Raw genomic sequence first — 13600 nt, forward strand, 5'->3', positions numbered from 1 at the left:
GAAAAGCACTTGATAGCATTTTCATTACAATTTGCAGCACCCTCGCACACACACAAACACACGCACATAAATACATATCCAAGTATGTGAAGAGAGCGCTCGAGCGAGTAAGCGAGAGAGACAGCAATGGCCGCATGTTTCATGGCAAATTGTCAGGTGCTAAGCTTTGATAAAGTGCTCAACGGGCAAAAAGTTGAGCCCACGCACCACTCACACACACACACGCACACCACACCACATGCATGCATACACAAACACAACACACTTACACACACATAAGCGCGCCATAAACTGCGCACCAAATTGCTCGAACAAAACGCAGACAGCGAGAAGCGACACACACACACACTCACACGTTCACAGTTCTTGAAGTTCCTTTTGTTTACATTGCCTTGGTACAGGTCAATTTCGTATTTCTCCCCCCAACTTCAATATGGAAAATTTTTGGGGCCAAGTTTAGCACACAGGTAGCTTGCTTGGCTGCCAAAAGAAAAGTCCCGCGTCGATTTCAGCCAATTCATATGACCAGCCATGTACATATGTATGTGTGTCTGCATGTGTGTTTGTTCGTTGACTTTTGGTTCTTTTTTTTTTTTATGGAAAGTGTTATTGTTTGACTTTGAACTTTGGCACTTGTTTGTCGTCCGTGCGTACGAAAGTGAGAGGGAAAGAGAGGGCAGGGATTCTTGTGTGTGCTTTGGACCAAAGTTGATGACAGGCCCAAACAATATCATAAAATTTAATGCGCTCATTTTTCATGAGCTAACAGAGGCAAAAAAGGACCTCTCCCTCTCGGTTTCGCACGTCCACACACATAGGCCCAACTCAAATAAATCATAAGCGCAAATTTTATCACTTTATTTTCTGTGCGCACGAAATGATTGAAATGTTAGAGCAGCAGCATTTTATGCAACGCATCTAGAACGTTTTAAATAATAAGTTACTCAAGAGCAGATAAAATAAAGCACAAGAAATGATTTTTAAAAATGTTTAAAGTTTTCTTTCACATTGCCGTCGTTAATTTTTTTTTGAATAGCCGCCAATTTTATGAGCTGTGCTGTCAACTTGCTGAAGCGCGATTACTTTCTCTTATCGATTACTGTATACATATATCGATAACTACAAGAGTTTCATAATGTTGTCGATGTTTCACGAGCAAGCATTTTGTGAAATTCCAAGTGAGGTCACACTGGCCGACAGCTCTTTTCGAGGTTTCGCATTTTTGTGGCACGCTTCAAAAACAAAAGAAAATACGTCAAGCGATTAAATTAATTTGACAAAATGGACGAAATACGAAGCAGCTTGGACAACATAATGGCGCGATTCAACGACAGCATCACACACTCCGCGCCCAAGAAGCTTGTTTTCGACCGGCTTTCGATGTCGTTCAACGATGACTCTGTGACAGGTAAGAAGAAGACTCGCTATGAGAAGCAATGCTAAAAGTTTGTTTTTCGCGTACAGTGCCAAAGAAGCGCCGCCTAAATGATAATGATTCATTGAACGGCAGTCTCAACATCAGTCTCAATGCCAGCAACACATCGCTGAACAACTCATTCAACGATCCAGCGGGCCCATGGCAAACTCGCAAATTGCGCGCAGATTTAATTGAAACCAAGGCGATCGTAACACAGCTGCAGGAACAACTGGCAGTGCAGGCCAAGGATCACGCCGCTGCAGTGGCACACGCCGAGGCCAAAGCCGATGCACTGAAAGAGCAATGCGATTACACAAGCGCCAAGTTGCTGGAGATGGAAAAGCATCTCCAAGTGACTCGGAAGCGAGAGCATAATGCGCGACAGGAAGTCAATCGTGTGCTGGCCGAAGTCGAGGAGCAAAAACTCAAATACGAGACTGCACTCGGTGCGGCCGAGCAGGAGAAGGCGCAGCTGGAGGACGATGCACGTGAGGTGCAGCATTGCATCAGCAACGAGCTCAGCGAATACAAGCGACAAAGTGAACGCTTGCAGCTGGAGCTGGAGGCCACCAAGAACGAGTTGGCACGCATACGTCGACGTCACGACGAATACAAAGCCAATTCCGCCAGCTATGACAAGCTACAGATGGACTTCGAATTGCAGCAACAAACACTGGATACGGCGAATGCGCGCATCAAGGAGCTGGAATTTCAAATAGAATCGTACAGCGATTGGAAGGAGGTCACAAAGACATCGCAGGCCAGGCTATTGAGTGTGCCAGAGCTGCAGGCGGAGGTAGATCGTTTGCGTGCGCACAACAAGCATCTGAACACCCTGATTGGCGACAAGTTGCTGCTCGAGGAGAAGGTCCACGACTACAAGACGCGTCTGGATCGCGAGGAAGGAGCTCGCGCCGAAGCCGCCGCGCTGCAAGTGAAGCTCACCCATGTGGAGCTGGAGCTGAAGGAATGGATCAAGGTGGCGCAGGATCATTGTCTGGCCAACACACTTGTCAGCCCCTTGGCTTTGCGCACACGCATCGAGCAGCTGCTGCAGGACGACATTGTGCGCGTGGCTGAGAAGGGCAACGCCGATGCGGAGACCAAGAAGTTGCAATCGGCGTTGCTGGAGTTGCAGCAACAGTGCGCCGTCTATTTGAAGAATATCGAAGATATGAATGTGGTGCTGAAGCGGCACAAGAGCTTCCGCGAACGTTTGCAACGCAAGCTGTTGATTGTGTGCAAGGAGCGTGACTTTTATAAGCAGCTGCTGGAGAACTTTGACAAGGACATGACGATGACGAATGCCAGCACTGCTGAGATGACCAACGATATGCAGGTACGCTGTCGTGTCGAGGTGCTGGAGCGCACTTTGACCGGCTACAAGGAGATGTGCTCGACGCTGGAGCGGGAGATGCAAAATATGCGCCAGCAGGAATCTCTTAGTGAGCTGCCCGTTAACGAGAATGGCTATGATGGTGTCAAGAAGGAGCTGGACACGCTGCGCTTGGAGAACGATCGCCTGCGTCGCCGCAAGGATGAGCTCGAACTGGAGCTGGAGCATCGTTGTTTGCGTGGCGATTTCAACATGGGCAACTACAAGGTGCTGCACATGAGCGAGAATCCGGCGAACGAGGCTTACGAGGCCACCAAGAATGTGATGGAAAAGCTGCAGGCGGAGATTGAGCGTCTAAAGCGACGCAACAAGAAGCTGGAGGATGAGAGCGAACAGACGCAGACGAACAGCGGTGGCCTCACCATGAACTTTAAGGAGTTGAATCAACTGCGTGCCGAACTCGAGTCGGCCAATGGCCGATTGAAGAAGGCAAAGGATTGCTTCAAGGCGGCAAGGAATGAATTTCGCGATGTTTGCTACATGCTGCTGGGCTATAGAATCGATCGCGTTGGATCCAACAGTCACTATCGGTGGGTTTTGCTTATTTGTTTTTTGCTCGAGTAATCATTCAAACTAAATTGCGCACTCTGTTTTGTTGAAACAGCATTTCCAGCATGTATGCCGAGAGTCCCGATGATTATCTCTCGATTAGCGTGAACGAATCCAACTGCTTGGCACTGCTGGAGTCGCCGTATTCACAGACCTTAAAACCGGCCATCGATCAACAGTTGGCAGCCAATAACTCATTTCCCGCATTCTTTGCCGGTCTCACACTGGAGCTGTTTCAACGTGCCACCGTCACAATTACTTAGAGTGGACAGCCAACATATATTAGAGCATATTTTTAGTTAGGCTTACACTTAGTTTATATATTAATACACTGAATAGTTTATTAAGCACAGAACAGACTTTGTAAATTGTGGCACTTACGAAGCGATCGCAGCTTCCGTTTGCGATAAGCGAAGAACACAGAGAGAGAGCGAATCACAGTTGTGGAGAAGACCGTCGAAGTCTCGAAGAGTTAACAGTGGCAACAATTTTTTGGCCGCAACAAGTCTAATCACCACTGTCGAAATTCTCGAACTAATGACGCGTGCTAAAAAGATTTGCCATTTATTTGGAAGTCATTGCGATAAAACAAAAAACACTTTGTGGGCTCGCCAAAAACAAAAAAAGAAATATACTAGTTCAACTTCTTAATGTATACACTCGAGTATTAAATTCTAACTATTTTTAGCATTTCGCTTTGGTTAATTGTTGAGTAGAGTATATCTGTTGTTTTTGTTTTTTTTTTTTACTGATAAGCACTCGATTTGCACTACGAAGAAGTGAAGCGATGTCGTCGCATCCGCATCGTCGCATATTCCCGAGTATTATGTGGCTATTGTGCATTTTTTAATAGACGCGAATCAAAATAAGAGCATGCAAAGAAAAGCATCTGGAAAGAAGTCGAAGGTCTAACGAACTCTGGATACTCTGATACGTTTAAATTGCGGCGCATTCATTAATCTTGTAGCTGCTTAAAGCGATTTGCAGACAATGCCTAAAATTCCTAGTTAAGCAGCTTTGATTAATTGGCAAATTCCATGAAATTTGCATAGGTCTCATTAACGGATGTTTATGCCTAGCTGATCGAACTTTTTGTTAGGGTATTCAAGAGTGTAGCGCGTGAATTGCCGACCTACAACACTCGACTGTAAGATACTCGCATATAATTTATAGTTCTTAAGTAACTTTTCATTTTATTATATAGTTGGGATTATCGTTATAAACCTAATTGTCTCTAGAAAAGATTTATCTTTAGAAATACTGCCTTCAAGCTTTCTACTTACTCATTTAGTTGGTTTGTGTCATTCTCTGCCTATTACAACTTTTCCATTGCTCACAAAGCTGTACAACCTCTGAAGACTAAGTTTACCGGGTAGCACAACTAAAGATCAACAGCAAACAATAACAATTGGATGCAGTGTTGTGATAGCTTATGCATAAACTACAGCTACAGATACAATCTGTCTGTATATGTACATATATTTAGATTCATTGTCCTGACTGAATGACTGACTCAAACGGTACGAGCTACGAGGCTGTAGATTTTATATAACATTTAGTCGTGCAATAAGAAAAGGTTTTCCAAGATTTCTTCTACTGCTGTTTTGAATCAATGCTCATTAGAAAACGGTACGAGCTACGAGGCTGTAAATTTTATATAACATTTAGAAAGGGTTTTGCAGGATTTCCTCTAATATTGTTTGGAATCAAAGAAACAATCATAAATGGTAAGACCTACGAGGCTGTAGATTTTATACAAGTTCGCTTACAACATTCAGTCGTGCAATAAGAAAGTAGTTTCCAAGATTTCTTCTTCGACTGATTTGAATCAACGATAAATCACAAACGGTACGAGCTACGAGGCTGTAGTTTCATACAAGTTAGCAAGATTTGCAAGTAAACCATGAAGAGAGATACTTCAACAAAGTAAAAGCGCTTTTATCCAAAAATAAAGCAGGTAAAGCTTCAGTTTAAGCTGGCTATTATACATATATTATTATATAGATATACTTTATAGTAATGCACATATGAAATAATTAAATAAACCTCCTCTGTAATGCTCTCTAGGCGGTCAGAATGTGAGACACTTGGTCGGGTGTCTTGTGCAGCAGGGCTTCGGGCTGCTCGAAGCCATTGGCGGGATCGTGGACACGTTCGTAGATCTGCTTGTAGATGGCCACGATGACGTTGAAGGCGCGTCGCTGAACTGTGTTGCGATGCGAGCTGGACATGATGAGCTGCACCTGGGGCAGCAACAGCACATCGGGCAGCTCGAGGAATGCATCCATCTTGGACATGAATATCTTGAGCAGATTAGTTTCGATTTTCGTCTGATTGCTCTGCAAGATGGTGTAGATGGGGCCCAGATTCAGATTGGCCACCAGCGACGACGCCTGCTCCGACGTCAGTGTATCCAGCTGGGCATCCGATTGCGCCTGCAGACGCTCCACGCGCTCATCCATGTACTCGAACACCGCCAGCGTGCTCTGCATGTGATACAGACAGTTGAGCAAGTAGACAGCCATGTCCACGGTGGGCAAGTGGGCGGCACTCTCCTGTACGGATTGCAACAGTGGATCGATGACACAGGTGACTATCTTGGTAATGTCTGCCTGTCGTCCATCAACCATGGTGGCCACCGATAGAATCTCCTTCAGTATATTGAGCAGACGCGCCACGCTTGCGGGCGGCACAAGATCGCGTTGTGGTGGCTCCAGAGCCAAGCTGGTGCCTGCTGGACGTTGGAGTACGCTGCGCACTTGGGCAGCCAAGGCATTCAAATAGATCTGCTCGCTGCTCAGCTGCAGATCAATGAGACATTGCTCTAAAGTGCCACCTTGGACAACCTGCTTCATGATCTGCTGATAGAAGCGCAGCAGATTCGAGATGGTGAATAAGATGATGGTGTCCTGCTCCGAGCTGAGTATGGTCTCCACGCGCACCTTGAGCGGATGACAGACGCCGTCGGCAATGTAGCCTAAAGCCTTTTGCATCTGTTCCGAAATGTCTAAGAAGGAAAGATTAATAATAAATGCTATAGGAGATGGAGTATTTTAGTTACCATGCTTGTCGCACTTCTTAAAGAGCAGTGTCAAGTTCTCCTTTTCGTTGGGTATGCTCTGATGCAGCCAAGCAAACATATCGCCAATGTAGCGCTTGGGATCATGAGCATGCAGCTCAATGGGCTTCGGATTTCCACCTGGTCCGCCTTCGGTCAGCGCCTCAATGAATTGACGCACCAGGACAGCTCGTCGTGCAATCGCATACTCATCGATTACATATTTAAAAAGCACTGGTCTATCCTGGAGGCGACTCATGGCCTCCACAATCAGTGGGCCGATTTCATTGTTTTCCAGATTGCGACAATGATTCTGCGTCCAGCGGTAGAGGCGTTCCAGAGCGCCCTCCTGATGCAGCGTCATCTCCTCCATGATGTCCAACGCAGCTGTTTGGTAGCCACACTGCATCAGCAGCCGGCAATCGGAATGTATGGACTGCACTCGGTCCAACACCTTGAAGAACTCAGGCACAATGGGCGCATCCTTGACGTTGCCATAAAGCAGCTGATGCTCTGGCACGCTGAGTTGGAAGCGAGCGAGAAACGCTTGAGCTATTTGTTGATGGATTTCCAAACGTTCGCGTTCCTGTTGCATTTTGTTGGTCTGCTCGATGAGATCTTTGGTCAGCGCCTTGGATGTCTCGAGATCCGTTTTCATCGTCTGCACCGAGCTGGCCATCGTATCGAGATCTGTGCAGACGGCATCGAGTGTTAGTTTCACCTCCCGGAATGCTTTCAGAAAGTTCTCATTGATGCCAACCGAGCGATGTTCGATTTGGCTCCGCAAATTCCGGCGATTTTGCAGCGTATTCTCGGTGAAAAAAGTCGAGAGTCCATTGAGGGCATCAAGAGTGTCCTTATCCGTCTCCAGGCGTGTCTCCAATATTTTGTTGACACGCTTTTGAATGCGATCCTGATCCTCTAGTGCTGCGCTCATGTTTTTTCCATCAACTGACGACGTCAACATCAACAATAAGAAAAGCGTAAGGTTTACACGGCTGTAACTAACACGAATTGAGTTTTGTGAGGAGCCGGAGCATAAACATAAGTTTAATAATCAATAAATCACTTTATAACGCCAATGGCTATATAAAACTATTATTATTATTAACTATTCATTAAGAACTAACAGTTCTACTGCTTTTGCTGCTCAAGTCAGCCATTTATACATCTTAATTTAATAATTTCACTTAATTAATCACAATAACGTATTCAGCGCATAAACTCTACAACAGCTGTAAATGAAATACTGGTGTTGCCAACTTGCCGAAAGCCCTGCAGCAGCTGTTTATTTATATGATAATACTGCCAACTTGTAAAGGAAAGCAAGCAACACACGCGTTACGTTGTGAGTGGTTAAGAAGAAGCAGCTAAATGTGCAAAACACTAACTTGCACTAATTATTAATTTTTTTAATAAACTTCAATTTTAACGCGTAACAAAAATATAATAACACAAAAATGAGCCACTCCGCTTTGGCCAGTTTAACGGCGCAATACACAGACTCGGAGAACGAGGGAGATGCCAGTCCAGACTCACAAAATTCAACAGCGTCACAGGTGAAAAAAACTAATTATATTTTAAGGCTGTTTTATAATATAAATGAAATAATTCCCAGGTAATTATACCGAAGCAACCCACGCCACAGCCTGCAACGCCAGTGAAGCAGGACACCGAGCCTGCCAAAAAATCCAAGAAGCGCAAACGTGCGAAGAAAGTGCGACGTCTGGTCAGCTACCAAGATGACACGCTAATCTCAGATGAGGAGGAGGATCGTGCACATGAGTCCAGCAAGGAAGACGAGTCCTCAAGCGATAGTGACAATTCAGCAGAGGACAATGAACACAGTGAGAATGGCAAGGAGAAAGTAGAAGCAACTGGCGATGGAGCAGCTGCAATGCAAGTGGATGGCGATGATTCCAGCAACTACAATAACAGTGACGAACGGTCAGCAGAGAGTTATGAAAAAGATCCCAAATATGCCAAGTACAAGTTCCAATTGCCACCCGAACCCAAAGGCAATCCGCCACCGGAGCTGGTGGCAAAGATCACAAAGATGTACACAAAGATGAGACAGACAAATATGGACATGAATCGTGTGATTCAGGATCGCAAGGAATTTCGCAATCCGAGTATCTATGAAAAGCTAATCAGTTTCTGTGACATCAACGAGTTTGGCACAAATTATCCGCCAGAAATCTATGATCCGCTGCAGTGGGGCGAGGAAAGTTATTACGAATCGTTATCGGCGGTGCAGAAAACGGAGCTGGTGAAGTTGCAGAAGGATCGCAAGGAAATGGACAAGGTGGAGCAGGTGACGGCGCTGGCACGCAAAGTAGAGGAAGAGGCCAAGAAACGGTAATGATGCATTAAATTGTGTACAAGGGGATTCCTAAGTTTATTGTTTTTATTTGTAGCAAATCAAAATGGGACCAGCCGGCTGCAAAGCAAACGTTACCAGCTCTGACCACAACAGTGACTGGCACGAAGGGCACTGTCATCTCGGCCTTTGGCTCGTTGCCCAAGAAACCAGCAGTTTAGTTACTTAACAAAAAAAAAAAAACAGATTAAAATAAATGCAAACATTCGCAAAACATTTGCTTCAAACCAAAATGGTTAAAATGCAGCCCTATTTATCGATAACTACAGGCATTTCAGAGTTGCGCTGACCATTGCATTTATACTTTCAAAATAGAAGTAAATAAATAATAACACATTAAATAAATAGTATCAATATTTAAAAAAGATCATTTTAATAACTTTATTTATTTATTGTAACAGCAATTTATTGTTGGCATGGTATTTTTGCCGTATTCTTGGCAAAGAACTTGTTGAATATTTTAGTGCTTTGAGTCTGCGGTCACACTCGTCATATGCTCGAACGTCGTGTCGTCGCCGTTTTCTGTTTTTTAACAATTTCCACATTTTTTCGTTTAAAAAAACAAACTACAATAAAAAGTGTCTATTTTATTGCATGCAACAATTTACAAGTACAACATATAAACACAATCGTTATGATTTGAATACAAAGTGTATGTGATTAATATTAGTTTTGTTGTTTTTTGCGTTCATCCATAATAAAATACACAACAAGCAACGAAAACGAAGCGAAATGTCGACAACGCAGCAGCAACAGCAGCAAGCGCAGACGGCAAAGAATTTGATCTGTGTAGCGCTATTTGTATGCATGTGTGTGTGTGTGTGTGAGTGAGCGAGTGAGAGAGAGATTACAATTAAAAATGTACGAATACGAGTGAAATTTTTGTATAAGATAAAGAAGATGAGGAAGATACCAAACACATATCGACATATGTACAACTGTATGTGTGTGTATCTTTGGCAAGATAATATATGTGTATGTATGGGTGCGATTTTGAGTTGCGAATTTTGTTTAAACAATCTTGGCCGTGTTATTATTTCAAGGTGGCTCATTATTTAGACGCCATTTACAATGCAACCGGTATTGTGGACCTGCGTGCCTCTGCTCGGTTCTTCCTACCTATCTGCCTTCTCTGTCCGACTGTCCGTCTACGTGTGTGTCTGTGTGAGTGAGAGAGCCACAGTGAGAGCGCAAGAGCGAAAGAGAAGGGCGAAGCAGGCATTTCCATTTAGCTGCGCGAGCAGCTTTATTTTTTTCTTTTCTTTTGCCGCCACTTGCGTTTTTTCTTGCTGTGTTGCAGCTCCTCCTTTGCTTGTTGTTGCTTTGTGCTGATTACGGCGCTGTCTACTTCCCCTCTCCTCCCTGCTTCCCCCCGCAAACGCCCATCAGCTGATGCTTATTTATAAAGCGATTGCCGCTGGTTGTTATGTGACTAGGAGCAGCAGAAGAAGAAGCAGCGTCAATCAAAAGCTGCAGTGGAAAACACAATTTCCAATTAAATCCGCAAAACGCTCAATTGAAGCTAATTTCTATACAAGACCCCCCCACCGACAACCGACAACAGTTCTTCAACCGTAGTGTTTATCGCCCGCTGTTATTGTTATTGTTGTCCCGGCGTGGGCAGGTTGTGGTTGTGTGAATTTTCCGTGGAAAACGCATAATATTTGCAAATAATAATAACAATATTTATCAACAATAGAAGACCTAAACAAAAAAAAATATTTCTTTTTGTTTTCACATCCTCTGCAGAGCATTGAAAGCAACTATCTCACTCTCGCACTTCCTTTTTCATTCCGCCCTGCCACCTGTTTGCTGCTGTTTTGTGTCGTCATATTTCCAACGTTCCAACATAATTTACAACAACAACTAGTTCTAGTTCTATTCAATAGCGATAGCAAATAGCCAATAACAGAAAGAGAGCACAGTTATTTTTTTGGCATCAGGTGTTAAAGTGTGAACAGTCTACTCATACACATAAACAACTACAACGGTTTTTTGGAGCAAAAGTAAACAAACTAAAAGCGAAACGAAACGTAACGAAACGAACGAGAAAGGAACGCGACGTGCGTTGGTCGTCAGTCGACAGTCGTCAGTTTGTGTGCGTGCGTATACGTATGCGTGCGTGCAAGTGTATGTGTGTGTGTATCTCAACTCTGACGGGCGACACAAAAAGTAAAAAACAAAAACAACAAAAATACGCAAAACTGTAATAATAAGAGTCAACAGCGGACAACGAGTGATTCAACAGAGACAACAGCAACCCAACAACAACATTTAAAACATGTCGGATTCGTATTATCAGGTGAGTCGACACACAACACACACGATACTGATACTGAGGATATTACAAGGCCCGTTCTTGTTGTTGTCGTTATTCGATTTTTTAGTTTGATTTTAGTCTTTTTTTATCAGTCGGGCACACACCTGTTGCCATGCACACACAACTATGCGTGTATATTGCTTTGTTTGTGTGTAAGCACGGAAGCCAGGAGTTTCCGGTTCAGCTGACGCCGAGACTTCAGGCTCATCCTTAATATGCCACTTCAGTTAACATTTCCCCCGGACGCTTCCTGTGCGCAACAAACTAAAAACAAGCAAATTAAAAAAAAGAAAGAAGAAAAAAACTGCTTGCTTTATGACTAACATTCCACAAACTAACGGGGCAAATTGAAAGCAGTAAAAGTTGCGACGCCCACGCCTCAAAATGTTAAGTAATTACAGAAAGCTGTTATCTTATTGGGCAGCGCTGTTAAAATGCGAAATGGTGGACAAGTTAACAGTGTAATTATATGTAAAAACTGTTATGTTATGTTAGAAGAAATGTAACATTGGAATGTTAAATGTTAGCGCACGGATTTATTAACTTTACAATAGAAATGGTAATCAATTGAGATACTCCCAAAAAGTTTGAATAATTTACTATAAATAGTTTTACTAAATATAGAAACTATTGTGAAGTTTTAGTTGCCGCTTACCTCATTTGAATTTGACTTGGTTTAGATTAGGAGTGCCTCACACTCTCGCATTATTCTCGAATTTAGCTCTATATCTCGTGAACTGTAGTGTTATTTATAGCAATAACAAATAACAACACACAAAAAAAAAGCTAAAATGACATCATTGGAATTTCTCGCGTGCTCAAACACAACAAATTCAAATTGTTTATTGTGAGTGTGCACAAAATGTCAATTGGTTTAAGTGCGTGGCCCACTGAATAAACAAGCAACAAAACCGAGCTATAACTAAAGCAAATTAACCGACTTGTTTATTAATAGTAACAGTATTTACGACTGCCTATCCCCTCACATACAAAGTATCTCATCTCATTCTGTGTGTGTGTGTGCGTATGTGTGGGAGTGCAATTATAATTAGACTGCCGCCAATTAAAGAGACTGTTTGCCTTATCAAAGTCAAATGAGCTTATCAGCTTATAGTCGTCTCGTTACAGCATTAAGCACGCAATCAGCAGCAACAGCAAAATGCAACTGCAACTGCAAAGTGGATTATCGTCACGTACTCAACGTTAATTACACAAAATCAGAACAGCAATTGAAATGGAATGAATCAAAGCTCGTTTATTCATAGGCACAACATTAGCGCTTAGAGCTGAGGAAGGTGGGGAGGGGAGTTGAGGATAAGTGGAGACCCCGCCTTATGTCATTGACCATGAATTTGAAGGTGAAAAGCATAAGTCACATATGTACAAATATATCCAATGTGGCCTCATTTTAGTTTCTGGCTTCGCTTGGAATGCAAATCGCAGAGCAAAGAATCCACAACAAAATCAACAGTGGAAACACTGAACAACTGAAACCAGATTGAAGTTGCAGTTGCTGGGAGTATCGCATCTCTCCAGGCGAATGTCATTTGAAGTAGCAGCTCTTCAGCTTTTCTACCTTGGTGCATCGTGCACCTGAAATCCAACAGCCACTGCAACTTTAGTTGTAGCTAGTTGTTGCATCGGGAGCTGCCTCTTGCAGATTGCCTGCAGGTTTTTTTTCTTTCGTTCATTCGTTTGTTTGTTTCTTGTTGTTGTGTGTTCTGGTTGCATCCAGTAACCGGTTCTGTTGTCTCGCACTTTTTTGTGGTGCACCAGAACAGGGTCAGGCCAGTTTTGAATGGATGCCATATCCATTTCGCTAAGTCGCTGCGACTCTCTGCTGCAGCAAATGGGCCCAAGCTACTTAGCCAGCGAATGCCATTTTTAATACCCTTGCTGAGCGTTTAATAACTTGTGCCATCATCTCGGCAGCCTCTAAATGGAAATGTAATACACGAACTTCGCATAAAAAAGAGTTCTAAAAGAGAATTTGACATTTATGACAATACTAGAAGATGTAGTTAACACTTTTACCTTGCTTTTAATATGAAACGATCGAAATGTTAAAGTAAATGTAGGAAGATGAGCGATGCGTCGATAAAATAACTTGGGATGCATAAAGTTTTCAAAACTAAAACAGCATAACAATTTGCGAAGTATTTGGGAACATTTCCAGTTAACATCATGTTAATAAAGTTAACATATGTTAAGTTATGTTATAAAATATTGCTCTATTTTCTTAAAATTTCTACCTATCATAAAACATAATGGTAAAAAAGTTAACACATGTAAAGTTATGTTATTAACATATTGCTCTATTTTTAACATTTTTACCTAACATAACGTTATTACTATTTTCTTAACATTTCTCATTTACATAATGTTATTACAATATTCTTAACTTTTCTACCCAACATAATGTTATCTATATTTTCTTAACATTTTTAGCTAACATAATGTTATAAATAGCACCAAAAAGC

At 42.8% G+C, this 13600-nt stretch overlaps 4 protein-coding genes across 5 annotated transcripts in view; 3 read left to right on the forward strand and 1 right to left on the reverse strand.

Annotated features, from left to right (window-relative positions):
- The first annotated feature begins 1176 nt into the window (after positions 1-1176).
- Positions 1177-4052, forward strand: LOC133841905 (mitotic spindle assembly checkpoint protein MAD1). Its single transcript, XM_062274747.1, has 3 exons — positions 1177-1408; positions 1465-3343; positions 3418-4052. Exons 1-3 carry the CDS (start codon positions 1282-1284, stop codon positions 3623-3625), a joined length of 2214 nt encoding a protein of 737 aa, XP_062130731.1. The 5' UTR covers positions 1177-1281; the 3' UTR covers positions 3626-4052.
- A 1311-nt stretch (positions 4053-5363) lies between these two features.
- Positions 5364-7462, reverse strand: LOC133842403 (conserved oligomeric Golgi complex subunit 6). Its single transcript, XM_062275473.1, has 2 exons — positions 6424-7462; positions 5364-6369 (listed from the first exon to the last, which is right to left on the reverse strand). The coding sequence occupies exons 1-2, from the start codon at positions 7385-7387 to the stop codon at positions 5426-5428; spliced, it is 1908 nt and encodes a 635-aa protein (XP_062131457.1). The 5' UTR covers positions 7388-7462; the 3' UTR covers positions 5364-5425.
- A 296-nt stretch (positions 7463-7758) lies between these two features.
- Positions 7759-9118, forward strand: LOC133843879 (SAP30-binding protein). The gene is made up of 3 exons (XM_062277637.1): positions 7759-7979; positions 8039-8778; positions 8838-9118. The coding sequence occupies exons 1-3, from the start codon at positions 7881-7883 to the stop codon at positions 8959-8961; spliced, it is 963 nt and encodes a 320-aa protein (XP_062133621.1). The 5' UTR covers positions 7759-7880; the 3' UTR covers positions 8962-9118.
- A 164-nt stretch (positions 9119-9282) lies between these two features.
- LOC133843870 (serine/threonine-protein kinase N) overlaps positions 9283-13600 on the forward strand; it is a 42852-nt gene continuing 38534 nt past the window's right edge. The window contains exons 1-2 of one of the 2 annotated variants that reach the window (XM_062277620.1): positions 9283-9452; positions 10677-11102. In XM_062277620.1, the coding sequence (XP_062133604.1) occupies positions 11082-11102 (21 nt within the window). In that variant the 5' untranslated portion in view covers positions 9283-9452; positions 10677-11081. Of the gene's footprint in view, positions 9453-10670; positions 11103-13600 lie in introns of those variants that run through there. The other variant, XM_062277621.1, reaches the window with a different exon arrangement.

This window comes from Drosophila sulfurigaster, chromosome 3 (assembly GCF_023558435.1).
Source record: "Drosophila sulfurigaster albostrigata strain 15112-1811.04 chromosome 3, ASM2355843v2, whole genome shotgun sequence".
In the NCBI taxonomy this organism is placed as follows: domain Eukaryota; kingdom Metazoa; phylum Arthropoda; class Insecta; order Diptera; family Drosophilidae; genus Drosophila; species Drosophila sulfurigaster.

What these genes read in the sequence shown, in the direction of transcription:
- LOC133841905 (XM_062274747.1), top strand. Translation starts at nt 1,282, where the DNA reads ATGGACGAAATACGAAGCAGCTTGGACAACATAATGGCGCGATTCAAC. An exon ending in CAACGATGACTCTGTGACAG is followed by an intron (nt 1,409 to 1,464) that starts GTAAGAAGAAGA and finishes TTTCGCGTACAG; the next exon opens with TGCCAAAGAAGCGCCGCCTA. An exon ending in GGATCCAACAGTCACTATCG is followed by an intron (nt 3,344 to 3,417) that starts GTGGGTTTTGCT and finishes TTGTTGAAACAG; the next exon opens with CATTTCCAGCATGTATGCCG.
- LOC133843879 (XM_062277637.1), top strand. Translation starts at nt 7,881, where the DNA reads ATGAGCCACTCCGCTTTGGCCAGTTTAACGGCGCAATACACAGACTCG. An exon ending in AAAATTCAACAGCGTCACAG is followed by an intron (nt 7,980 to 8,038) that starts GTGAAAAAAACT and finishes AATAATTCCCAG; the next exon opens with GTAATTATACCGAAGCAACC. An exon ending in GAGGAAGAGGCCAAGAAACG is followed by an intron (nt 8,779 to 8,837) that starts GTAATGATGCAT and finishes TTTTATTTGTAG; the next exon opens with CAAATCAAAATGGGACCAGC.
- LOC133842403 (XM_062275473.1), bottom strand. Translation starts at nt 7,387, where the DNA reads ATGTTGACGTCGTCAGTTGATGGAAAAAACATGAGCGCAGCACTAGAG. An exon ending in TAAGAAGTGCGACAAGCATG is followed by an intron (nt 6,370 to 6,423) that starts GTAACTAAAATA and finishes TTTCCTTCTTAG; the next exon opens with ACATTTCGGAACAGATGCAA.